Source organism: Hyla sarda, chromosome 6 (assembly GCF_029499605.1).
Source record: "Hyla sarda isolate aHylSar1 chromosome 6, aHylSar1.hap1, whole genome shotgun sequence".
Classification (NCBI taxonomy): Eukaryota; Metazoa; Chordata; class Amphibia; order Anura; family Hylidae; genus Hyla; species Hyla sarda.
Window position 1 is genome coordinate 131,126,978 of NC_079194.1, and position 27,256 is coordinate 131,154,233.

The 27,256-nt window shown below is 45.8% G+C and overlaps 2 protein-coding genes across 2 annotated transcripts in view; one reads left to right on the plus strand and one right to left on the minus strand.

Annotated features, from left to right (window-relative positions):
• The window catches only part of SUMF1 (sulfatase modifying factor 1), a 36,430-nt gene extending 34,011 nt beyond the window's left edge, over positions 1 to 2,419 (plus strand). Inside the window, exon 9 of the mRNA XM_056525023.1 lies at positions 2,149 to 2,419. Within this exon, the coding sequence (XP_056380998.1) occupies positions 2,149 to 2,247 (99 nt within the window). The 3' untranslated portion in view covers positions 2,248 to 2,419. The remainder of the gene's footprint in view (positions 1 to 2,148) is intronic.
• A 472-nt stretch (positions 2,420 to 2,891) lies between these two features.
• On the minus strand, positions 2,892 to 8,161 carry LOC130276116 (histone-lysine N-methyltransferase SETMAR). The gene is made up of 2 exons (XM_056525025.1): positions 7,724 to 8,161; positions 2,892 to 3,991 (listed from the first exon to the last, which is right to left on the minus strand). The coding sequence occupies exons 1-2, from the start codon at positions 7,913 to 7,915 to the stop codon at positions 3,221 to 3,223; spliced, it is 963 nt and encodes a 320-aa protein (XP_056381000.1). The 5' UTR covers positions 7,916 to 8,161; the 3' UTR covers positions 2,892 to 3,220.
• Positions 8,162 to 27,256: the final 19,095 nt, after the last annotated feature.

Sequence of the window (27,256 nt, forward strand, 5' to 3'; positions counted from 1 at the left end):
AAAAGTCGTAGTCACTAGATTGCTTACCACTGCAAAAAGCTAACCATGCAAGTTGTTTTCTTGAAAGAGTTGCGACTCTTTGATTCATAGCGCAATAAACTGCAACTTTTTACCACACACACAAAAATGAGCAGTGTAGATTCATTGATAAATCCCCCCCCTTTAGTTCTGCTCACACAGCTACATGTTTGTTACAATAGGCGAAGACTTTTTTCTTTGAGTGCTTGGTAGAAGCACAATATGTCCTTAAAGGAGTACTCCACTGGCCAACGATCGGAAGTAAATGTTCCGAATGCTGTTTTCGTGCTGCAGGGGGTCGGCTACGTCCCTCGTGACATCAAGGCCACACCCCCTAAATGCAAGTCTATGGGAGGGGGCGTGACGGCCATCACGCACCCTCCCATAGACTTGCATTTAGGGGGCGTTGGCATGATGTCACGAGGGGAGTGGCCGACCCCCCGCAGCGTAAAAACAGCGTTCGGAACATTTACTTCCGATCATGGCCAGTGGAGTAACCCTTTAAAGGAGTACTACTGTGCTGACAACTTATCCCCTATCTAAAGGATAGGGGATAAGTTGCCTGATCGCGTTGGGTCCTGCCGCTGGGGACCCCCGCGATCTTGCACGCAGCACCCCGCTCTCATCAGGCCCTGGAGAGAACATCGCTCCGGGTCTGATGACTGCCGATCACGGGGCCGGAGTATCGTAGCGTCACGGCTCCGCACCCTGCCATAGACTTGCATTGAGGGGCGGAGCGTGACGTCACGATACTCCGGCCCTGTCATCAGACCCGGAACGGATGTTCGCTCTGGGGCCTGATGAGAGTGGGGTGCTGCGTGCAAGATCCTGGGGGTCCCCAGTAGGGATCGACTGATTATCGGTATGGGCGATATTATCGGCTGATAATCACGATTTTGGGCATTATCGGTATCAGCAATTACCTTGCTGATAATGCCCCGCACCGCGACCGCCCGACCCGCCGCACCGTGTCGCACCCCCCGCCGTACTGCTGGGCGGTATACCGGTATGGATTTTTGCCCATACCGCTATACCGGTCGGGCCCCTCCCCCACCCTCCGAGTCAATTAAAAAAAATTAAACTTACCCGTAATGGGGGTGGTCCGGGCCATCCATCCTTCCTGTAGTGTCCGGCAGCATTCCGGGTGGAGGGTGAACCGGTCCGGGCTGTCCTTCTCCGGGGGTCATCTTCTCCACTCCGGGCAGGCTCCGGCCTAGTACGCTGCATAGACGCCGCTACGCCGTGACGTCAGGTGCGTCGCTGCACACAGGCGTCACTGCGCAGCGGTGTCTATGCTGCGTTACTAGGCCGGAGCCTGCCCGGAGTGGAGAAGATGACCCCCGGAGAAGAAGGACAGCCCGGACCGGTTCACCCTCCACCCGGAAAGCTGCCGGACACTACAGGAAGGAAGGATGGCCCGGACCACCCTGACAGGTAGGGGGAGAGAGGCAGGTGGCGGCGGCGGCCTATGGCACCGCAAAAGCCACTGCAGTGCATTGATTTAAAGCGCCCGCTTTAAATCAATGATCTGCAGCGGTGTCGCGGGGGGATAAATAGCCGATAACTTATACCGGAATATCGGTCTAAGTTATCGGCTATCGGCCCTAACCTCCACCGATTATCGGTATTGGCCCTAAAAAAACGATATCGGTCGATCCCTAGTCCCCAGCGGCGGGACCCCGCGCAATCAGGCAACTTATCACCTATCCTTTAGATAGGGGATAAGTTGTCAGTACGGTAGTACCCCTTTAACTCCTGAACAGCTCTTACCTGCGAGAACACTATTTAACAAACACACAGCTGTATACAGAATATTAACATAGAAAGATAGAGAGCAAAGGTCTTGGAAATAGTGAGATAAAACCAGATTATATTAGAAACTTGCAGAATGGTTCATTATACAATAATGCTTTATTCATATGAATGGATGGATAAGGTGTAGCCCATCAAAATAAAGCTTATTGGGCTTGGAATTCCTCCTTAATATAGATGGGATTATGGACTGTGTATTATAAGTGCTATAAATTACAATGAGTTGGAATCCCCCTTTAATATAATTATCTTATGGGTTGTTATAATGGCCACAGTGCTATGTTTTATAAATATTTTCTCTTACACCTTTCCCTGCAGTCTTACTGCTACAGATATCGCTGTGCCGCTCGCAGTCAGAACACCCCTGACAGCTCCTCCTCCAATCTTGGATTCCGCTGTGCATTGAGCGCCAGATAACACCAGTGACCCTAACGCCAAGGGCTGTATAGGACAGTCAGGCCAGGACTGCCTCAGTCTGGGGTGTCAGCTGACACCAGTCGGTATTGGTGTCGTACTATGGACCATTGAGTAACACAATTTACCTTCATTTCACTGTACATAAATCGTGTTAATAAAATGTATTTTGTGATTTTCTTTGCCTGTTCTGCGTATTTGTGGTTGCCAGGAGGGGTAGAATGAGATAAGATTTCTAGGGTGGTAATGTTCCCACCTCCTGTGCTATAATAAGCAGCATCAATGATAAGTCGCAGCTGCAGGATCTGCCCACCGCAGGATAAGACTTTACGCACATTGTACATGGGAACAATGACTCGAGGAAGAGACGTTCACTGTGCAATAGAAGCCTATATAAAAGAGAATGATGTCTTATTATGAGGACCTTGCGCTGGGGGAGGGGGGCGGTGAAATGAATGAGGATTTAGAGCTCCAATCCCCCCCCTCCCCTTCCACATCATAAACCTGAAACACAAAAGTAGATGCTTCGGAAAAGCTGTATCTAGTGCAGCCTAAAAAATATTTGAAATTAAATTAAAATATATTCAGCAATTAGTTTGTTTCTATAAATTTCAGAACCCTTTTGTGGGCATAATGGTCTCTCTTCTTGGACCCTCATAGGTTTCCAATGCTTGTGAATGACTCGACTGCACGGTGCTCCGGGTTAGGTTTCAAAGGTCAATTTTTTTTTCTTGTTAATAGAAAAAGTCAAAAGCTCTGTCAACTGCCAGGACCCCCACCTGAAATAAAATGTGTCTCTGGCCTTCTTGTCAGATGTAAATGTGCATTGAAATGAAGAGGTAATTGTCAACTACCCTTCTCCCTTTTTGCCCCAAATTTTATTGTACAACCAGAAGAATAGAAAATATAATAAAAGCTCTGATCTTGGGATCTTCTACATATGTTAAAATCTAGTTAATACTGTTGCCAATACCTCTTATGGTGCTGCTTTATAGAGTGTGACATCAAAGGGCAGATACCCAGAGCAGGGGGCAGTGCCACACAGACACTTCTTGCCCTGGTTTCTCTCCCTTTCCTTGTCCTGACTGGGTCTGCTGTGCAGCTCACTGTTGGGGGTAAAATTAAAAGCCATTCCAGAGTAATCATAACATAATTCTTCTCCAGCCTGTATATCCCGAGCAGCAAACAATGCCAGCCTGGGCACCATGGAGTGGGTACGGACTGGCACCATAACTAGATTAGGCTGACACGAATGATTCAAAAACCTCCCTATATTGCCGATAAAGGTCGGGTCTACAAATGTCTCCAAGGTGCACCCGCTATGAAGGTGCTCGAGTACAGCAATGATGTAGTTATTGGCTTCAGGGTCCTGCTCATGTATCCTGCGATGCACTTCTTCACGGCCCAGGACCTCACCTGCATACTCACAAATAAACCTCCCACTGGGTACGTTCTCCTGGGTGAAAAGACCCCAACCCTTTCCTGGCACCTGACACACCTGGAGCTGGAACTGCAGTCCTTGCTGCGTTTCTCGGTTGGCACAAGATTCCCCACAGGGACACATGATGTTACATTCCAGGATTGGCTTCTGGGCACTGTGTAAGCGGCGGTGAAGGTAGCTCTCACCATGAGGCAGGCAGGCACACTTCCCAGGCAAGCAGCTTGGACCTTGGCACTTACAGCCCTGAATGGTGACTTCACTTGGATCCAACTGTGCACCAGGACCAGCAACCAGCTCAGCAGTGTACTGTGCAAGAAAGAGAGATTCTGGATTATCAAATGTTTATAGAAAAACTGCAAAATTCCTCCTGCGTTCAGCATTTGTGTTGGCTACACCTTTAAATCCTAAATGAATCCTTGAATCCTAGGCTGACTGCTTTTATTGGGTGCAGACTATAATTTATTTCCTCCAGTTTATGGGGAGGCACGGCTGTGGAAGTGCACCCGGCCATAGCGTAGCCACGTCATGTGCTTAGACAATGGCTGTCTGTGTGCAGGTCTACCTGTCTACATTCCACATCGCAGCTGTCACCCTATATGGAAATGGGGTCCTGTCCCCTACAGGCCAGAGCTCCCCATACTTGGAATAGGGCTGTGGAATGATGGAGGGGAGGATTCCCATCCTGTAGGTGGGTGCCGGTGAAGAGGAAATGTACAATTACTCCCACTAAACCCTGTTATTAACTCTTCTCTGGGATCTAGAAGCGCAGACTGCGCCGCTGTGCTCAATGGTCATGAGTCATCCCCATTAAATTCAGTCTGTCAAAACTGCCCCATGCTGTAGGAGGCGCCACCCAATGTGAGGACTGGCACTGGAACTGCTGTATTCTCACAAGGAGATTAGGATAAAAGACTAAAATAAGGGTGCTCTGGCTGGCACATTTATGAGATGCTCTGTTGTTGGCACAGTTATGGGAGGCTTAAATAAATACAGGGGGTTCCACCTGGTACAACTACTTATGTCCAATATTAATAATCAGCATATTGCTAAATAGTAATTAAGGACTAAGCAGATCTAGTATCATAGTGGTAAGAGCCCTGAATATACAAGGAGTCACACTAGGATAAATAAAATACACCTTTATTTTCCATACAGTGCCTTGCCCTTGACTGTTTTCATATTTTGGAAATGAGAAAAATATATAAATAAAACTATTGTTTAGAAATAGAAAATTGGCATGTGTGTATGTATTCACCCCCTTTGTTAGGAAGCCCATAAAAAGCTCTGGTGCAACCAATTACCTTCAGAAGTCACATAATTAGTGAAATGATGTCCACCTGTATCCAATCTAAGGGTCACATGATCTGTCATTACATATACACACCTCAGAGGCTGCAACACCTAAGCTAGAGGCATTATTTACCAAACACTGCCATGAAGACCAAGGCTCTCTCCAAACAAGTACGGGACAATGTTGTTGAGAAGTACAAGTCAGGGTGGTTATAAAAAATATCCAAATCTTTGATGATCCCCAGGAGCACCATCAAATCTATCATAACCAAATGGAAAGAACATGGCACAACAGCAAACCTGCCAAGAGACGTCCGCCCACCAAAACTCATGAACCGGGCAAGGAGGGAATTAATCAGAGGCAGCACAGAGGCCTAAGGTACATAGGATGACAATAAACCTGTGGTTGGCACAGTTATGGTGGGCTCTGTGGTTGGCACAGTTATGGTGGGCTCTGCGGTTGGCACAGTGATAGGGGGCTCTGCGGTTGGCACAGTTATGGGGGGCTCTGCGGTTGGCACAGTTATGGGGGGCTCTGCGGTTGGCACAGTTATGGGGGGCTCTGCGGTTGGCACAGTTATGGGGGGGCTCTGCGGTTGGCACAGTTATGGGGGGGCTCTGCGGTTGGCACAGTTATGGGGGGGCTCTGCGGTTGGCACAGTTATGGGGGGGCTCTGCGGTTGGCACAGTTATGGGGGGGCTCTGCGGTTGGCACAGTTATGGGGGGGCTCTGCGGTTGGCACAGTTATGGGGGGGCTCTGCGGTTGGCACAGTTATGGGGGGGCTCTGCGGTTGGCACAGTTATGGGGGGGGCTCTGCGGTTGGCACAGTTATGGGGGGGGCTCTGCGGTTGGCACAGTTATGGGGGGGGCTCTGCGGTTGGCACAGTTATGGGGGGGGCTCTGCGGTTGGCACAGTTATGGGGGGGGCTCTGCGGTTGGCACAGTTATGGGGGGGGCTCTGCGGTTGGCACAGTTATGGGGGGGGCTCTGCGGTTGGCACAGTTATGGGGGGGCTCTGCGGTTGGCACAGTTATGGGGGGGCTCTGCGGTTGGCACAGTTATGGGGGGGCTCTGCGGTTGGCACAGTTATGGGGGGGCTCTGCGGTTGGCACAGTTATGGGGGGGCTCTGCGGTTGGCACAGTTATGGGGGGGCTCTGCGGTTGGCACAGTTATGGGGGGGCTCTGCGGTTGGCACAGTTATGGGGGGGCTCTGCGGTTGGCACAGTTATGGGGGGGCTCTGCGGTTGGCACAGTTATGGGGGGGCTCTGCGGTTGGCACAGTTATGGGGGGGCTCTGCGGTTGGCACAGTTATGGGGGGGCTCTGCGGTTGGCACAGTTATGGGGGGGCTCTGGTTGGTTGGCACAGTTATGGGGGGGCTCTGGTTGGTTGGCACAGTTATGGGGGGGCTCTGGTTGGTTGGCACAGTTATGGGGGGGCTCTGGTTGGTTGGCACAGTTATGGGGGGGCTCTGGTTGGTTGGCACAGTTATGGGGGGGCTCTGGTTGGTTGGCACAGTTATGGGGGGGCTCTGGTTGGTTGGCACAGTTATGGGGGGGCTCTGGTTGGTTGGCACAGTTATGGGGGGGCTCTGGTTGGTTGGCACAGTTATGGGGGGGCTCTGGTTGGTTGGCACAGTTATGGGGGGGCTCTGGTTGGTTGGCACAGTTATGGGGGGGCTCTGGTTGGTTGGCACAGTTATGGGGGGGCTCTGGTTGGTTGGCACAGTTATGGGGGGGCTCTGGTTGGTTGGCACAGTTATGGGGGGGCTCTGGTTGGTTGGCACTGTGATAGGGGGCTCTGGTTGGTTGGCACTGTGATAGAGGGCTCTGCGGTTGGCACTGTGATAGAGGGCTCTGCGGTTGGCACTGTGATAGAGGGCTCTGCGGTTGGCACTGTGATAGAGGGCTCTGCGGTTGGCACTGTGATAGAGGGCTCTGCGGTTGGCACTGTGATAGAGGGCTCTGCGGTTGGCACAGTTATGGGGGAATCTGGTTTGCACATAGTTATGGGGGCTGAGGTTGGCACAGTTATGGTGAACTCTGTGGTTGGTAGTTATGGGGGCTCTGCGGTTGGCACATAGTAATAGGGGGCTCTGTGGTTGGCACAGTTATGGTGGACTCTGTGGTTGGTAGTTATGGGGGCTCTGCGGTTGGCACATAGTAATAGGGGATCTGTGGTTGGCACAGTTATGGGGGCTCTGTGGTTGGCACAGTTATGGGGGCTCTGTGGTTGGCACAGTTATGAAGGGCTCTGTGGTTGGCACAGTTATGGGGGAATCTATGGTTTGCACACAGTTATGGGGGCTCTGTGGTTGGCACAGTTTTTTTTGGGGTTGGCACTGATGAGGATCAGTGGTTGGCACAATAATGGAGGCTGTGTGGTTAGCACAGTTATATGCAGGGCTCTGTGGGTGGCACAGTTATGGGGGCTCTGTGGTTGGCACAGTTATGGAGGTTGTGTGTTTTGTGGCTGGCACAATTTTGGAGGGCTTTGTGGTTGGCACATAGCTATGGGGGCTCTGTGGTTGGTAGTTATGGGGGCTCTGTGGTTGGCACATAGTTATGGGGGACCTCTATCATCTCAAAGTTCTGCACCGTGCAATACTGAACAATAAGTGACCATAATGACGTCACCAGACACTGACACTGCGATTGGTTCTCACATAAAGTAGCTGCAGGCGAAACCCAGACAAAACTACAGGTCCCAGCATGCTCTGCGCTCTGTAAAGCCTAGACCATCTCACCTGGAAGGCCGGCAGTCGCGTCCATTCCCCACACACAGGTACCGGCAGAGCCTCCTCTCCGCCACACAAGTCCCGGGGATTCATGGCCGGTCGGAAGCCCTGGCCTGACCACGAATACATGTGGAGCAGAGCAGCTTCCGGTTGTCTGTTGGTCTTTGGTTCCCTCTGCTGGGAGATTGAAGGATTGCACATTGCCTCTGACACACTGAAACATTGTGGCTGCCAGCAGGAGGACTACAATTCCCAGCATCTTGTTAAGAACATTGTAATGTTTTTCTAGTGCAGACTTTTTTGAGGACACAGCCCATATTGGCCTTGAGGACACAGCTAATCTTCATTTTTTAGTTCCTCCCTTTTAAGAGACACAACTTTTATTATTTCATCTACAGACCTATATGAGGTCTTGTTTTTGTGTGACCAATTGGACTTTATAATGGATCCTTTCTTTTTACCATAAAACTGACCATTAAAACCCCAATAATATTATTTGTTAGGGAAATTAAAAGAAAACCCCAACTTTGTATTTTTTTGCGGGATTATGTTTTTATAGAATGCAGTTTACGGTAAAACTGACATATCTATATACTATGGGGCAATACAATTAAAATAATACCCATGTTTTCATTCTTTTTCTTTTAATATGCTGCTTTAACCCTTTAAGGACCAGGGTTTTTTCCGTTTTTGCACTTAAATTTTTTCTTCCATAACTCTTTCGATTTTGCACCTAAAAATCCATATGATGGCTTATTTTTTGCGCCACCAATTCTGCTTTGTCGTTTTACCCAAAAATCTACGACAAAACGGAGAAAAAAATCATGTGTGACAAAATTGAAGAAAAAACACAATTTTGTAATTTTGGGGGCCTCTGTTCCTACGTAGTACATTTTTTGGTAAGAATGACACCTCCTCTTTATTCTGTAGGTCCATACGATTAAAATGATACCCTACTTATATAGGTTTGATTTTGTCGCACTTCTGGAAAAAATCATAACTACATGCAGGAAAATGTATACGTTTAAAAATGTCATGAGGCGGTATGAGGGCTCATTTTTTTGCACCATGATCTGAAGTTTTTAGCGGTACCATTTGTATTGATCGGACTTTTTGATCGCTTTTTATTCATTTTTTCATGATATAAAAAGCGACCAAAAATACGCTATTTTGGACTTTGGAATTTTTGGCGCGTACGCCATTGACCGTGCGGTTTAATCAACAATATATTTTTATAATTCGGACATTTCCGCATGTGGAGATACCACATATGTTTGTTTTTATTTACACAGTTTTTTTTTTTAAATGGGAAAAGGGGGGGGTGATTATTAGGGAAGGGGTTAAATGACCTTGATTAACTTTTTTTTTTTTTTTTTTTTTTTGCAATGATATAGCTCCCATAAGGGGCTATATCACTGCACATACTGATCTTTTACATTAATCAATGGTTTCTCACGTGCTAATGTGACAAGCGCCCATGAATATTCATATTCACCCGTCTCCTGTGCGCAATTCACTGAAGAAAGAAGCGGACCTTCAGAGGAACACCGCTCCGGGTTGCAGGTACGTATCTTTGGCTAAATTCACATCACGTTTTTACCAATAAGGGACCGCATTCGCTGGGGGAGCTAAAACCTTGTGCTCCCGTATCCCTGCCATATGCCGCCCGTATACGGGGCAAAAATGAGGCGACCAGAGTTAGCATTTCACTCCGGTCGGCTCATTTCTGCCCCGTATGCGGTTTTCCTCTGGACCTCAAACCGTGGTCGACTACGGTTTTAGGTGCGGTGGGAAAACCGCATACGGGGCAAAAATGAGCCGACCGGAGTCAGCGTTTCACTCCGGTCGGCTCATTGAAATGAATTATATACAGGCGGCATACAGCAGGGATACAGGGGCGCAAGGTTTTAGCTCCCCCCAGCGTATGCGGTCCCGTATTGGTAAAAACGTGATGTGAACCCAGCCTTAGTCAGTGACCCTGCTTCAGTCTCCTGTTCACCCGCCCTATAACCCATTGTATTGGGTTTAGGTTTAGTGTGGGTTAAGCATTTTAAACAACAGAATCTGACCCCCTATAACTTTTATTTTTATATACACTGCTCAAAAAAATAAAGGGAACACTTAAACAACACAATGTAACTCCAAATCAATCACACTTCTGTGAAATCACACTGTCCACTCAGGAAGCAACACTGATTGACAATCAATTTCACATGCTGTTGTTCAAATGGAACAGACAACAGGTAGAAATTATAGGACATTAGCAAGACATCCCCAATAAAGGAGTGGTTCTGCAGGTGGTGGTCACAGACCACTTCTCAGTTCCTATACTTCCTGGCTGATGTTTTGCTGGATTAGATGGTTTGAGAGAAGGACTACTCACTGTATTCTGTCTGCAATTCCGGCATTTGCATGGAAGCTGTGGTCGCAAGTAAAGCACGGATAACAGCCAGGTAAAACCAATAGGTTTATTTGGTTTGCTGTGTCTGTCAGCGTAGTGTCCAGAGCATGGAGGCACTACCATGAGAGAGGCCAGTACATCAGGAGATGTGGAGGAGGCCGTAGGAGGGCAACAACCCAGCAGCAGGACTGCTACCTCTGCCATTGTGCAAGGAGGATCACTGCCAGAGCCCTGCAAAATGACCTCCAGCAGGCCACAAATGTACATGTGCCCACTCAAACGGTCAGAAACAGACTACAGGAGGGTGGTATGAGGGTCCGGCGTCCACAGGTGGGGGTTGTGCTTACAGCCCAACACCGTGCAGGACATTTGGCATTTTTCCAGAGGACACCAAGATTGGCAAATTCGCCACTGGCGCCCTGTGCTCTTCACAGATGAAAGCAGGTTCACACTGAGCACATGTGACAGAGTCTGGAGACGTCATGAAGAATCCTCCAGCATGACCAGTTTGGCAGTGGTTCAGTAATGATGTGGGGTGGCATTTCTTTGGGGGCCACACAGCCCTCCATGTGCTTGCCAGAGGTAGCCTGACTGCCATTAGGTACTGAGTTGAGATCCACAAACCCCTTGTGAGACCATATGCTGGTGCGGTTGGCCCTGGATTTCTCCTAATGCAAGACAATGCTAGACCTCATGTGACTGGAGTGTGTCAGCAGTTGCTGCAAGAAGAAGGCATTGATGCTATGGACTGGCCGGCCCGTTCCCCACACCTGAATCCGATTGAGCACATCTGGGACATCATGTCTTGCTCCATCCACCAATGCCATGTTGCACCACAGACTGTCCAGGCGGATGCTTTAGTCCAGGTCTGGGAGGAAATCCCTCAGAAGACCATCCTCCACCTCATCAGGAGCATGTCCAGGTGTTGTAGGGAGGTCATACAGGCACGTGGAGGCCACACACACACTACTGAGTGTCATTGTGACTTGTTTTAAGGACATTACATCAAAGTTGGATCAGCCTGTAGTGCGGTTTTCCACTTTGATTTTGAGTGTGACTCCATATCCAGACCTCCATGGGTTGATAAATTTGATTTCCATTGATAATTTTTGTGTGATTTTGTTGTCAGCACATTCAGCTATGTAAAGACGAAAGTATTTCATACGATTAGTTCATTCATTCAGATCTAGGATGTGTTATCTTAGTGTTCCCTTTATTTTTTTGAGCACTGTATATGGGACTGTATGGCCTCATTTTTGTAGTGTGATCTGTAGTTTTTATCAGTTCCAATTTTTAACATATATGACTTTTTGATCACTTTTTATTCCACTTTTTTCTAGGATGTGATGTGTTATCATTTTATGTATACTTTTTAAGTACCCATAGGGGACTTTTTCATGTAATCATTAGATTACTTACACTGAATAATGTTGTGTTATTGCACAGCATTACTCAGTGTTATCAGTGATCTACAGAGAGAGCCTGGCTCAGCAGCCTCTATTACCAGGTTGGAGTATGTTTCTCTTCTAAGGCTAGGAGCTACAGGCAGTCACTTAAAGTTGCAGAAAATTAGTGAGTGCACTAGTATGTCATTGTAGTAGGGTGAGTCACAGACTGAGAGTTACATAGTGTAAGAAATAGGGTCCCCAGCAGCACAAAGTATTTTAGGAAAGGAGCTTGTGGGAGATCACAGACAGGGGGTTTATATAATGAAAGTATTAAGGTCCATAGCAGCACAGAGTATTTCGGGAATGAATTTGGATACACTACATTTACATGGCAATATAACATGGTAACATAGTAATATAGTTCATAAGTTTGAAAAAAGACCAGAGTCCATCAAGTTCAACCTATAACCCTGATGAGTCCCTAATGAGTTGATCCAGAGGAAGGCAAAAAACCCTCATACTCCAAATACTCCCTCAAACAATTTACATACAACGGAGGTTAAACTAACAGGCCTATAATTCCTGGGGTCACCTTTTGACCCCTTTTTACAAATTGGCACCACATTTGTCATGCGCCAGTCCTGGGGAAGAGACCCTGTCACTATAGAGTCCTCAAATATTAAAAATAGGGGTCTGTCTATTATATTACTTAATTCTTTTAAAACAACTAGTTTCCAACACCTTCCCTACAGTTGATAGCCAACATATTTCTAACCCACTTCATTTACCAAAAAGTACTCCTTACCAGAGAAAAACAACAACTTTTAAGTATTGGCTGCTAGGGGTCTCCCTTCTGCACAATCTGCTGGCCACTGCCTGTTGTTTGGAGAAATTTGTCTTTGACAGCAAGATGGAACAGAAAAGTGACCAGGAGAGAGAGAGTGTGTATCTGCCAGCTGAGCCTGTCTTCTTGCTGAAGATGATGCCCACTGGCCTAGATCTATTAATCTGCTTAAAAGCAAAACTGGTTTTCCCAATTTCAGACAATCACAGCTCAGTTTTTATATCTTAACCCCTTAAGGACGCAGCCCATTTGGGCCTTAAGGACGCAGACAATTTAATTTTTACATTTTTGTTTTTTCCTCCTCTCCTTCCAAAAATCATAACTCTTTTTATATTTTCATCCACAGACTAGTATGAGGGCTTGTTTTTTGCGAGACCAGTTGTCCGTCCATTGTAATGCCATCACTCACTTTACCATTAAATGTATGGCGCAACCAAAAAAATACTATTTGTGTGGTGAAATTAAAAAGAAAACCGCAATTTTGCTAATTTTGGAAGGTTTTGTTTTCACGCCGTACATTTTACGGTAAAAATTACATGTGTTCTTTATTCTTTGGGTCAATACGATAAAAAAAATACCCATGATAACATACTTTTCTATTACTGTTGCGCTTATAAAAAAGCAAACTTTTTTAAACCAAATTAGTATGTTTAAAATCCCCCTATTTTGAAGACCTATAACTTTTTCATTTTTCCGTATAAGCGGCGGTATGAGGGCTCATTTTTTGTGCCTTGACCTGTACTTTTTATTCATACCATATTTACTTATATAGAACTTTTAATCCATTTTTTATAAAAAAATTTGGGAATAAAATGTTATAAAAAAGCATCTATTTTGGACTTTTTTTTATTTTTGCCTTCACGCCGTTCACCGTACGGTATCATTAACATTTTATTTTAATAGTTAAGATATTTACGCATGCGGCAATACCAAATATGTATATAAAATATTTTTGTAACACTTTTTGGGGGTGAAATAGGGAAAATGGGACAATTTACGTTTTTATTGGGGGAGGGGGTTTTTCAAATTTTTTTTAACTTTTTTATTTTTACACTTTAATAGTCCCCATAGGGGACTATTTATAGCAATCACTCGATTGCTAATCCTGTTCAGTGCTATGTATAGGACACAGCACTGACCAGGGTTATCGGTCATCTTCTGCTCTGGTCTGCGGGAAGGCAGATCAGAGCAGAAGACTCCCGGAAGGCAACGGAGGCAGGTGAAGGGACCTCCGTCTTCCGTGCTGGATGATCGGATCGCTGCGGCAGCGCTGCGGGCGATGCGATCATCCATTTAAGTGTCCGTGATGCTGCAGATGCCGGGATCTGTATTTATCACGGCATCTGAGGGGTTAATGGCGGACATTTGCAGGATCGCGGGTGTCCGCCATTACGGGCGGGTCCCTGGCTGCGATCAGCAGCCGGGATCTGCCGCGCATGATCCGGGCATCGCTCCGATGCTTGCAGTTATGCTTAGGACGTAAATGTACGTCCTGGTGCGTTAAGTACCAACTCACCAGGACATACATTTACGGCGCTCGTTGTTAAGGGGTTAAAGAGGTACTCCGGTGGCATCAACTGGTGACAGAAAGTTAAACAGATTTGTAAATTACTTCTATTAAAAAATCTTAATCCTTCCAGTACTTTAAACAACAACAAAGATGTGGTCTCAAAGGGCAGGAGGTGCTCAACCCCAAATGCAGTTGTGCATATATACTGGGGGAGCAGATCCTGCCATTGTGGTCTGTTGCTATGGGCGATCCCCAGCATAAAAGGCATACAATGAAGGATGCCTGCAACAGACTACAAGTGCCAGGATCACAAGGGCAGGATCTGCTACCCCAGTATATATGCACAACTGCATTTGGGGTTGAGCACCTCCTGCCATTTGAGACCACGTCTTTGTTGTTGTTTAAATCTTAAACTTGGAGGTGTATAAACTCCACATTTAATGCGCCTTGATCACTATTAAGGCAGCATTAAGGTTCAGCTGTGAGGTCGGCACACATACCAGCCAACTTAGGTGGGGCTTGCAGTCTGCCTCCCTCCTTCCATTGGGTGTGCTTGTAGCCACACTGGAGGGTACCTGGGAGGTGGCTGCAAGTCGACCTAATGCTGCTATAGTTGCACACTGGCCCCTGGTGTTTGTTCATCACGCACAGGTAGGTTTAGCGTTAGGTACCGTGCCACTTGAGAAACCTTGGCGTTGGTGTGCGGGCTCTGGTGTGTCCTTCATATAAGGATATACTGGCGAATGTCTCAATTTTAACATCAGTGTTGAGGGATTAGCCAATGTCATTGTATACATCTTCCACAGTAGTGCACCTAAATTCCTGTATTGTATCCTTCCAGTACTTATTAGCTGCTGAATAGAAGGCATAGTAAATTATTTTCTTTTTGGAACACAGTGCTCTCTGCTGACATCATGACTACAGTCCTCTCTGCTGACATCGCTGTCCATTTTAGTAACTTTCCAAAGCAGCATATGTTTTCTATGGGGATTTTATCTTACTCTGGACAGTTCTTAAAATAGACAGAGGTGTCAGCAAAGAGCACTGTGGTTATGATGTCATGAGAGCACTGTGTTCCAAAAATAAAATAATTTCCTATGCCTTCTATTTAGCAGCTAATAAGTACTGAAAGGATTAAGATTTTTTAATAGAAGTAATTTACAAATCTGTTTAACTTTCTGGCAACAGTTGATTTAAACAAATTAAAAAAACGGAGTACCCCTTTAACAAGCCCTGGAAAAATAAAAGCTGAGCTGTGATTGGTTGTTATCACAATTGATAAATGTTAAAGGAGTAGTCCAGTGGTGATTCAGTGGTTTACAACTTATCCCCTATCTTAAGGATAGGGGATAAGTTGCAGATCGCGGGGGGTCCGACCCCTGGGGCCCCCCGCGATCTCCTGTACGGAGCCCCGACAGCCCGCGGGAAGGGGGCGTGTCGACCTCCGCACGAAGCGGCGGCCGACACGCCCCCTCAATACAACTCTATCTCAGAGCCGAAGCGCTGCCTTCGGCAATCTCCGGCTCTGCCATTGAGATGTATTGAGGGGGCGTGTCGGCCGCCGCCTCGTGCGGGGGTCGACACCCGCTATCTCGGCGGAGAGCCGGGGCCCCGTACAGAGAGATCGCAGGGGCCCCAGAGGTCGGACCCCCCGCGATCTCAAACTTATCCCCTATCCTTAGGATAGGGGATACGTTTTTCACCACTGGACTACCCCTTTAACCAAAGTTCCTAAAAGGTAAATTAAGGCTTCTCTCTAATTTCTGTCTACTTACAATGCTCAGGGTAGCCACCCATTGTGTACATAACAGACATACTGTTGTATGTCCACAGTGCTGCAGTGTGATCTCCTCTCTTCCTTTTGCTTCTCAGCAGTGACAGCAGTTCAGTGCTTAGTGTAACTCCTTTCATGCTGTGCTGCTGCTATTTCTTGCTCTTCTGCTCACATAGCATAGTGAGGAAAGGCATTGGGTTTGGAAGGCGCTATCTATAGTATTGTATATAATTTCCCTGCAGTTTAGTGCATTATATAATTGCATAGCAGAGATGGATGTGTGCTTTGCCTTCTGTTTCAGATTCCAAACACCAAACCCCAGTCACCGTAGGTGACAGGGTATAAAACCCCTAACTGAAGTTTCCCTCCCTATATATAAAACTTCACTTTTATTTATGCATTGATAAAAGGTTCCATATAGTGAGTTAAAATCACAGAAAACTTCCCTGTTCAATTGATTACACTCCTGTATGGAGATAAGTATCTATGCTTAACAGTGGCTACAGACCACTGTCTACTTGGGAATACAGCTGCTGTTTAAAATATAATCAATTTGTCTCCCCTACATGTTTCGTGGTATGACCCACATCCTCAGGGGGTTAAGAGACACGTTGCCATTTGTCTCTTAACCCCTGAGGACGTGGGTCATACCACGAAACATATAGGGGAGACAAATTGATTATATTTTAAAAAGAAGCTGTATTCCCAAGTAGACAGTGGTCTGCAGCCACTCTTAAGCATAAATACTTATCTCCATACAGGAGTGGAATCAATTGAACAGGGAAGTTTGCTGTGATTTTAACTCACTATATGGAACCTTTTATCAATGCATAAATAAAAGTGAAGTTTTATAAATAGGGAGGGAAACTTCAGTTAGGGGTTTTATACCCTGTCACCTATGGTGACTGGGGTTTGGTTTATCTAACCCCCTTTCCCATCCTTGGCACATTTGTTTTTGGTTCTATTTCAGATTATCTCAAATAAGTTCAATGGGGTTAAAACATGAGGAGTTGAAAGGACAAGGTACTGTGGAGAATTCATTGTAGTGTTTCTCCAAACAGTCCCTAATAAGCCAACCCAATAACAAAGACCACTGTCCTGTTGAAAGATGCCACTGTGTTCTGTGGGGGCTGTCACGCCCCCTCCCATAGACTTGCATTGTGGGGGCGGGGTGTGATGTCACACGGGGGCAGAGTCGTGATGTCACGATCTTCCGTCCCTGTGGTTGGGAGCCAGACCCTCCAGCACTTCCAGAGCAGTAACAGGTGGGTGCTGCGTGCTATATTGCGGGGGTCCCCAGCGGCGGGACCCCCGCGATCAGACATCTTATCCCCTATCCTTTGGATAGGGGATAAGATGTCTAGGGGTGGAGTACCCCTTTAAAGAAAAATAAGTAGATAACTAATACAGATAAAGCAAGTCCTTAAATATAAAAGTAAGAAAGATCTGCTGGAAGCTGGAAATCACTTTCTATGTAGAGGCCGAGCTTCTTCAGGGTCCTGTACAGTACACACAGTGTCGTAAAAAAGGAAAATAGAACCGTACCCACCTGGTGTCCAAAGGAGCAGCTAACCCTGGTACAGGTAAATAGTAGTACAGAACATGTAGTACCTCCCTGTACAGTAGGGAGGCGCTTCCAGACAGCCAGTCAGTGCATGCACTTTAGTAATACAGATGTTTTACGAGTGACATGTATACTATTATAGTGTTTGTATTATAGTGTTTATGTGACACAGTGCCTTTGTGGTCCCTTTCAAGCTCCAGGGATTAGACTTTCATATGTCTCATTCAAGTTACATTGTAAGGCAATCGGTCCTCTTCCTCAGTATTATTTCTAGCGGAGAGAAAGTAAGGGTAGCTAATGCCCTGGTTAATTTGCTCTTTGTTTCCCTAATAAGCCACCAATTCCAGCATCTCGGAGATACTTAGCCCTATTATTTTGCAATGTTCTGCCTCCTGATCCTTAATAATTAAGTGGTTACATCAGGACCCATTGGAGACCGCCAAAGCAGCTTGGGCGATGACGTGTATGTCATTGTATAAGGAAATCACTGCAGCCATTTAATCTTTAATCTGGTTATTTAGCTCTAATTCTCTGTCCCCTGCCTCATGTAAGTGGCAGCTAAATAACAGGGCACAATCTACCGGGGCTTCATGTGGCTGCAGTATACACAGTATAACTGGATTGTTAGGAAAAGACAAGGACATCATAGGGACTGATGCTTTTTAAAGGATACAATTGGTATTGAATCTGATGTGTTGTTTGGCTTGGGACTCCCTGTTTTCTGCAGTTGGGTTCCCATCACTGGGCCCAATGTACCGCTTAGTGCAAAGGGATGGGCCCTTGACCCCTGGCTGATGAGCATTGTAGGAGATGGTATAAGTGCAGAGGATTCCTTCTGTCATACATTGATTTTATTAGAAGAACATACAGTGCATTTGAAAAGTCTTCAGATCCTTTATTCAAAATTTGGTAAAGGGGTACTCCGGTGAAAAACTTTTTTTTTTTTTAAAGAACTGGTGCCAGAAATTTAAACAGATCTGTAAATTACTTCTATAAAAAAAAAAGCTTCATCCTTCCAGTACTTATTAAAAGCTGTATGCTACATAGGAAATTCTTTGTTTCTTGATTTTTTTTTTTTGTCTTGTCCATATCCATAGAGGTTTGCTATGAGGATTTTCTCCTGCTTTGGACAGTTCCTGATACGGGCATCAGGTGTCAGCAGAGAGCAGTGTGGACAAGACAAAAAAGAAATTCAAAAAGCAAAGCATTTCTTTTGTAGCATACAGCTGCTAAAAAGTAATGGAAGGATAAAGATTTTTTTTAATAGAAGTAGTTTACAAATCTGTTTAACTTTCTGGCACCAATTGATAAAAAAAAAAAAAAAAAATGTTTTCCACTAGAGTACCCCTTGTGCTAAAATAAAAAATCCTCCAAAGTTTTCAACCCATCATTCTGCACTCAATACCCCATAAGGACAAAGACAAAGCAGAATTTTAATTTAATTTGTCTTAAAAGGAAAAACTAAAATTCTGCACGGACATGGGTATTGAGAACTTTTACTATGACACTTGAAATTTAGCTTGGTAAACTTCCATTATTATTGATCATCTCTGAGATGTTTTTACACCTTCATTGAAGTCTCTTGTGGTAAATTCAGCTGATTGGACAGGATTTGGAAAGATAAAGTCCTGTCTATATAAGGTCTCACAGCTGATAATACATTCTTGAGCACAAACCAAGCCATGAGGTGTAAAATAACTGCCTGTAGAGCTCAGAGACAGGATTGTGTGGGGGCACAGATCTGAATAAGGATTCAAAAATATTCAGCTGCACTGAAAGTTCGAAAGAGCTCAGTGATCTCTAAAATTCTTAAAGGAAGGAAGTTTGGAGAAACTTCCAGAAGGTCAACTATGGTGGCCCAGTATGGGATGGTGTTGCCCCGTACTTTTTCTGCCCTGTCAGGCAGTGTCCCAGGGCCCCCTGTAGTTGTTTCCCCATTTGTATATATGTTGTATATTAAAAGATGTGTTATGCCTTTAATAAAATGATTGTTACCCAGGAGGTACCAGTGACCAGCTGGCCCCAAAGGTGACCTATGGGCTCCCTGCTAGTCTCTCCCATATAAACCCTGGTTGGAGCTAGCTTCTCTCTCTTGCTTCCTGCTGAGGTCCAGTAAAGTGGTGCCTAGTGTGTGTGTCCAGAGTAATGGAGGCCTCAAGTCAAGTCCTGCAGCCACAAGTCAAGTGCAAGTAAGATAAAGTCATATTCGCGAATATATGGACGAATATTCATCATATTCGCGAATATTCGCATATTCGTAATATTCTCGTTGTATTTTCGCATATGTGAGTATTCGCGTTGTGCGAAAATTAACATATGCGAAAATTCGCATATGTAAATTTTCGCATATGCGAAAATTCGCACACCGGTCTCACACAGTAGTATTAGAGCCTTCTTTACACCACACAAGCTGGAAGCAGAGAGGGATGATCACTGTGATGTGTACTGTGAAAAAAAAACAAAATAAAAAAACGAATATTCGTAATTACGAATATATAGCGCTATATTCGCGAATAAAATTTGAATTGCGAATATTCGCGAGCAACACTATTGTCTACCAGCGTGGCCAGCACTAAATTTTCCCTTCCAACTACAAGTCCCAGCAAGCCTGCGAGGCCTCTGTCACTGGTCACCTCCTTGGACCCTGGCTGTACTGCATAGACTGTAACAACCGTTTACCCTCAGTAAAGTTACCGTTGTCCGTAACTTGGCGTCGGTGTCTTCATTGTCCCAGTGCCTAGCCCAGGATCCAGCGGTATACCTTCGGGTGGTTAAGGCTAAACCACGACCTGGCATCACATACACAATGGGCTAATATCATCTGCCCCTAGGGTAACAACATCTGCCCTGCACCTCACACCCCGCCATACCACACAACCATCACTGGAACAGTCCACCAATCTGGGATTTATGGCATAGTGGCCAGAAAGCAGCCATATGAAAGACACCTTGAGTTTGCAACAAAGAACCTAAAGGACAGTGAGAAACAACATTCTCTGGTCTGATGAAACCAAGAGTGAAGTTTTTGGCCTCAATTGTAAGTGTCATGTCTGGATGAAACCAGGCACTGCTCATCACCTGCCCAATACCATCCCTACAGTGACACATGATCATGGCAGCATCATGCTGTGGGGGTGTTTTGTTTTAGTGGCTGGGATAGAGAGACTGGTCAGGGTTGAGGGAAAGTTGAATAGAGCAAAGTACAGAAATATTCTTAGTGAAAACCTAATCCATAATGCTCTGGGCCAAAGGTTCACCTTCCATCAAGACAATGACCATAAGCACACAGCCGAGACAACACAGGATTGGCTTAGAAACAACTGTGTGAATGTCCTAGAGTGGCCTTGCTAGAGCCCTGAAAATGGCTTCCACCGATGGTCCCCACCCAAGCAGTCAGAGGTTAAGAGAATCTGCATAGAAGAATGGCAAACCATGTGGTATCCTCCCCCCAAAAGACTGAAGGCTGTAATCGCTGCCAAGGGTCCATCAACTAAGGGTTTTAAAGGAAAACTGTCACTAACCCCCCCCCCCCCCCCCCCCGGCACTAACCAGAGGTACTGACTTACTGACTGGTAGTGCGGAGGACGCTGATCAATATAATGCCTACCATCCATGCCCGGATCCATCCAGCCGTTCGCCTGTTATCTTGATTTTTCAATATATGCAAATCATCTTCTAACTGGCACGGGCGGGGTTACTGCCTTCATCTGGCATTGTGACATCAGCGCTGCTCGTCCGCAGCACTGCCCGGCTTATGCATATTCATGCCCTCCCTCCGCATCTCCTCCTCCTCCTCCTCTTCGCTCTGTATGTGACTTCACTGCGCATGTGCCGGCTTACTGCACCTTTACTTACTACACCCTCACTGCAGCTCCGTTCCGCTGGAATGAAGCAGCGCTGAAGCCGCTTCCGGGTGTGCACAGGAAGCCGGTGTAGTAAAGAAAACTGTTCCCTATAGAGAAATGTGTCCAAGCAGCTGATGATAAATGCTGAGTCAGCAAAGCCACTGTGATTGGCTGTTGACTATTGGTTGTTGGGGGGGGGGGTGCAGCCTCGCTCTGCTCATTATTTGGCACCAGCTCAATGGACACATTTCACTACACCCCGATCTCCACGCTCTCACAGCAGGATAAAGCAAACTGTATCCTCTCTATGGGGGAGATTTATCAAAACCTGTGCAGAGGAAAAGTTGCCCAGTTGCCCATAGCAACCAATCAGATTGCTTCTTTCATTTTGCAAAGGCCTTGTTAAAAATGAAAGAAGCGATCTGATTGGTTGCTATGGGCAACTGTTCCTCTGCACAGGTTTTGATAAATCTCCCCCTATGAGAGCAGAGAGATCGGGACATAAGTGGAGAACAGGGATGATGAAAACTGTGTCCCTGCTGCTGCGGCTCACTCTCTCCTCTGCTGTAAAACTCTGAAACCGATCCCCACGGCTCTCATCAGCCTGGAGGATGTAGAAATCTGTGTCCCCACTGCTGGCTCTCATCAGCCTGGATCCCGATCCCCGCGGCGAGGATGTAAGAATGTGTGTCCCTTAGTGCAGAGGCATGAGATACCGCTATCCATCACCGCTCTCCCCTGCCTCTCATTACTGCTTCTTCAAATCAGTGTACCTGCACCTCACTGCTTCCCCGTGACAGTGTCCCCCGTGCAGAGGCAAGGGAGGGCGCGATCCCTGCTCTCCCCTGCCTCGAGGATGTAGAAAATCTGTGGGGAAACAGTGAGGCACAGGTACACTGATTTGAAGAAGTGGTAATCAGAGGCAGGGGAGAGCGGTGATGGATAGCGGTCTCTCCTGCCTCTGCACCCCAAGACACACATTTCTACATCCTCGCTGCAGGGAATGGAGATGGAGAGAGCCAGCAGGGGGGGACACAGATTTCTACATCCTCACTGCAGGGAATGGAGAGAGCCAGCAGGGGGGACACCGATTTCTACATCCTCCAGGCTGATGAGAGCTGTGCGGATCGGGTTCACAGTTTTACAGCAGTGGCGAGAGCGAGCTGCAGCAGCGGGGACACAGTTTTTACCATCCCTGTTCTCCATTTCTCTGCCCTGGTCTCTCCACTCTCTAGAGATGATACAGTTTTCTATATTCCACTGTGAGAGCGCAGAGATCGGGGTGTAGTGAAATGTGCCCAGGAAGCTGGTGCCAAATACTGAGCATTTATCATCAGCTGCTTGGACATATTTCTCTACAGGGAACAATTTTCTTCACTACACCGGCACATGCGCAGTGGAGTCATATACAGAGCGGGGAGGAGGGGGAGATGCTGAGGGAGGGCATGAATATGCATAAGCCGGGCAGTGCTGCGGACGAGCGGCGCTGACGGCACAGTGCCAGATGAAGGCAGTAACGCCGCCGTGCCGGGCATGGTAGGCATCATATTGATCAGCATCCCCCGCACTACCAGCCAGTACCTCTGGTAAGTGCGGGGGGGGGGGGGGGGGGGGTTAGTGACAGTTTTTCCTTTAATACTGAAGACCCTTGCAATACTAATATGCTAATTTATTGAAAATTACAAAATTGAAATATTGTAAAGATTTGTAAAATTGTCTTGTTACTTGAGAGCAGAATGATGGTGGAAAGCTTGACTTTTTTTTTTTTTTTTCATTTTAGCACCAAAATTTATGACTGCATTGTCCTTGAATTTGGATCTTATGTGAGAGTACAGACACTAGTTCCATACACTGTTTTGTTATCCTGCTGAAACTTTCGGGGCAATGGGTCGCCTGTTTGCCTCAGTCTCTGCTTTCTCTCTATGAGCTGTGGATTTCCTGCTGAGTTGCCACAATTCTTCCAGTAAATGCAGCGCTTCCTAAAAATAACTCTGGAACAAAACCGTTCTACACCTACAGGCGCCGTAAATCTGAGATCCTGCTGCTTATAAACCTACAGCACAACTACTGCACACATAATACTCATATATATTATCATCACCCTCCTTAATTTGGATTATTTATCATTTGAGTCCTTAAAATCAAGCTGGAACATTTCACTATGAGAAAGATGAGTTGCCTAGCTCTAGCTGAGACCTCACATGGACACATTGTAGAGAAGTAGAGATTTATTGTGAAGTATCACCTGTATCTGATATGACATTATGAATTGTTAATTCTAAAGTCTCTGTAAGGGTGTGTTCACACTGAGTAATTCAAGAGGAATTTACTCGAGTAATTCCTCATGATTTCTCCGCTCCAAACTAATTCACATCTCCTCTGCCCATTGACCCGCTGTCCTGTTCCCACTGCGGAAATTCTGCTAGCGGAATTCCGACGCTGAATTCCGACGCTGAATTCCGTTCCCACCTGAAGAATGAGCATGTTTATTCTTCAAGCGGAATCCGCTAGCAGAAATCAATAGAAGTCAATGGTAAAAAAACAATTCCGCCCGATATCGTTTTTGCGCGGTATTTGCGTGGAATTCACGAGGAATTTATGTGGAATTCGTGCGGAAATGGCTGAAAAACCCTTCACTTCTTTCTCCCCCATTTCAGCGCGCAATTCCGCGCAATTTGCGCGCAAAAATAAAATAATTTTTTCCGCCCGTAAATTTTTCGGCGTGAATTACTCTTGATTTACTCAGTGTGAAGATACCCTAAGGCTGCATTCACATCACATATTGTTCCTCCGGCTGCCGGGTTTGGCTGGGAAATTTCAAAACCTGGCACTCCCGTATGCCAGCCTGACTGGCGCCAAATCTCATTCACCTAAATGAGTGAGATAGTGATTCTGGTCGGCTCATTTTTGCCCTCTATCCAGTTTTGTGACTGGACTTTAAACCCGTGGTATACCACGGTTTTAAGTCCAGTCACAAAACCATATATGGGGCAAAAATTAGCCGACCAGAGTCACTATCTCACTCATTTAGGTGAATGAGATTTGGCGCCGGTCAGGCTGGCATACGGGAGTGCCAGGTTTTGAAATTTCCCAGCCAGACCCGGCAGCCGGAGGGACAAAACAAGATGTGCATGTAGCCTAATATCTTCACTACATTGTAAACAAAATATTCTGCTACTTAAAAATCATTAGCAAACAGAAAAGTAATGTGAAAACAAAATATGAAAAAATAGTGTAGCTCACTCAGTGGATAGATATACCTGAGGTGAACTGATGTTACCTTCACCCAAAGGTCTATTGGAATAGGAAAAGATATAGTTGAAAATCAACCAAAAATCAGTCCTCAAGGTATATAGGAAAATAGAGAGAGATATCCAGGTATATTAAGAATATTTATTTGTTCAGTAATAAATGTGTAGTTCACTAATGATCACTGTCCCAGCAGGGCCCTTGCATGGGACATAGAATACAGTGTAAATATTACAATGGAATAAAATACATAAATTAAATCAATAAAAGATAAGTAAATCAAATAGGTTAGTAACTTGCATCTGAAAAGTCCAGTTAGTAGATCGTAAAATCACTGGGTAATGCTGTTCAATAATAAAAGAAACAGTGTCTCTCAGTAACCAGAGAAATTCCAAAGTCTGAGTGCAATGTAGCAGCAGTAGGATAAAATAAGTCTTTCTGCACAGTGGCACTGTGAGTATACAGTAGCAGTCTTTGCATATAATGTATCAAATGTGGCAGATTGTATCACAAAGTCCGGTGCACAGCACCACTCACCTCTCCTGGGATCGCTGTTTATGATTTAGTCAGCGGGATGGCATGGAGGTGTCAGGCCTCCGGCAGTGACCGGTCTCTGTCCCCTGCAATTGGTAGCGCTGTGGGTAAAGCTGCAAAGAACCTCCTTCAGAGGTCCGTGGCTGTATTTCTTTAGAGATCCACGGCTGGCACGGATGGCACCGGCCCAGCAGGTATGCCGTGGGTCCTCGATGGTATAGGGAGACAGCAGGATCGTAGCGGTGTAGTCGTAGCAGCGGTGGGAGTGGGTGCTGGTGTGCCTCGTGTGAATTAGGTGCTTAAGCGCGCGTGGAGCAGCAGAAATGGTAACAGTGGTCCCGAAGCTAGGGACTTCCAGCAGTTGCGAATGGAATTCTGTATTTCGCTGGGTTATTGAGAAATTCTGATGAGTATGGATAGATGCAAGTATATAATATATATCTAGAGGGGTTTCAAGGCCTCGGGCATTTTCCTCAGTACAATAATGATTCATCATCCATCCGTGCCAGCCGCGGATCTCTAAAGAAATACAGCCACGGACCTCTGAAGGAGGTTCTTTGCAGCTTTACCCACAGCGCTACCAATTGCAGGGGACAGAGACCGGTCACTGCCGGAGGCCTGACACCTCCATGCCATCCCGCTGACTTAATCATAAACAGCGATCCCAGGAGAGGTGAGTGGTGCTGTGCACCGGACTTTGTGATACAATCTGCCACATTTGATACATTATATGCAAAGACCGCTACTGTATACTCACAGTGCCACTGTGCAGAAAGACTTATTTTATCCTACTGCTGCTACATTGCACTCAGACTTTGGAATTTCTCTGGTTACTGAGAGACACTGTTCCTTTTACTATTGAACAGCATTACCCACTGATCTTACGATCTACTAACCGGACTTTTCAGATGCAAGTTACTAACCTATTTGATTTACTTATCTTTTATTGATTTAATTTATGTATTTTATTCCATTTTAATATTTACACTGTGTTCTATGTCCCATGCAAGGGCCCTGCTGGGACAGTGATCATTAGTGAACTACACATTTATTACTGAACAAATAAATATTCTTAATTAATATACCTGGATATCTCTCTCTATTTTCTATTATCTCCATTTTCCTATATACCTTGAGGACTGATTTTTGGTTGATTTTCCACTATATCTATTCTTAGAAAAGTAATGTGGACTGTATTTTGTGTCTATGGTCTTAACTGCAACTGAGAGATGTTGTCTGCGGTAAGTGGCGGACCACCATTGACACTCCAGGCCACAATAGCTAAGAGTCATCTACCTACTTGGTATGCAGTACATAGCTCAGTAGATGCATTGGCACCAAATAGTAGCACCTTATAATGTAGGAAATAGGCCACACAGGTCGCAGGGACTGAGTTATCCATGTAAAATAATTTTGTCCTGCAGTAGAGGCACCCAGAACACCCGCATAGTTTTTACTAAAGCCATAAAGATATTTTACCTTTTTAGGGTAGGGTCACACGGAGCGCATCCACAGCGTATTTCATGCTAGAGATACGCCAACGGCAGTCACATGCTGTGGCCAGGTAGCTCTGTGTGTCCGTTCATAGCTCTGTATGTCCTCTTGTAGGAGCTATCGAGCCACAGCAGGGAGCCTACTTGTGTGACTGACGTCGGCACATCCGTATGACCGCACTCTTACAGTAACACTCAGTGGGCGATTTATCTATCCCAGCAGATTGTCATAAACATTCCTCTTGGCTTCTTACAGCATTGGCCATTAAAAGCTACAGTACACCCTTTAAAGAAAATCTGTCATCAATTTCACCTGCACTAACCTGTCGGTACAGACAGCTAATACAAGTGACACTGATGACAATGGTACTTACCTGTTCCAGTTCCGTGCTCTGGTTCTCTGGCTATCCTTTTCTGTGTCTTCCATTTCAGAGCCAACTTAGAGCATTGGCGGAGCTTCATGATGTCACAGCTGCTGTTTGCTAGCAGAGGGACCCAGCAGAGAACAGCAGCAGTGATGTCACTAAGCTCCGTCCATGCTCCAAGTAGGCCTTGGAACAGGTAAGTACAGGTAAAACTGATGACAAATTTCCTGTAACTTTCATTATGTTAAATCCAACCAGTAACACTATCCTACCAAAATGCTACCAGTAACTATTCCATAATAAGTGGAGTTTTGTCCCATACCTCCTTTTGACATGCATTTGGTTAACCCCTTAAGGACCGGAGGTTTTTCCGTTTTTGCATTTTCGTTTTTTGCTCCTTGCCTTTAAAAAATCATAACTCTTTCAAATTTACACCTAAAAATCCATATGATGGCTTATTTTTTGCGCCACCAATTCTACTTTGTAATGACTTCAGTCATTTTGCCCAAAAATCTATGGTGAAGCGGGAAAAAAAATCATTGTGCGACAAAATTGAAAAAAAAAAAACGCTGTTT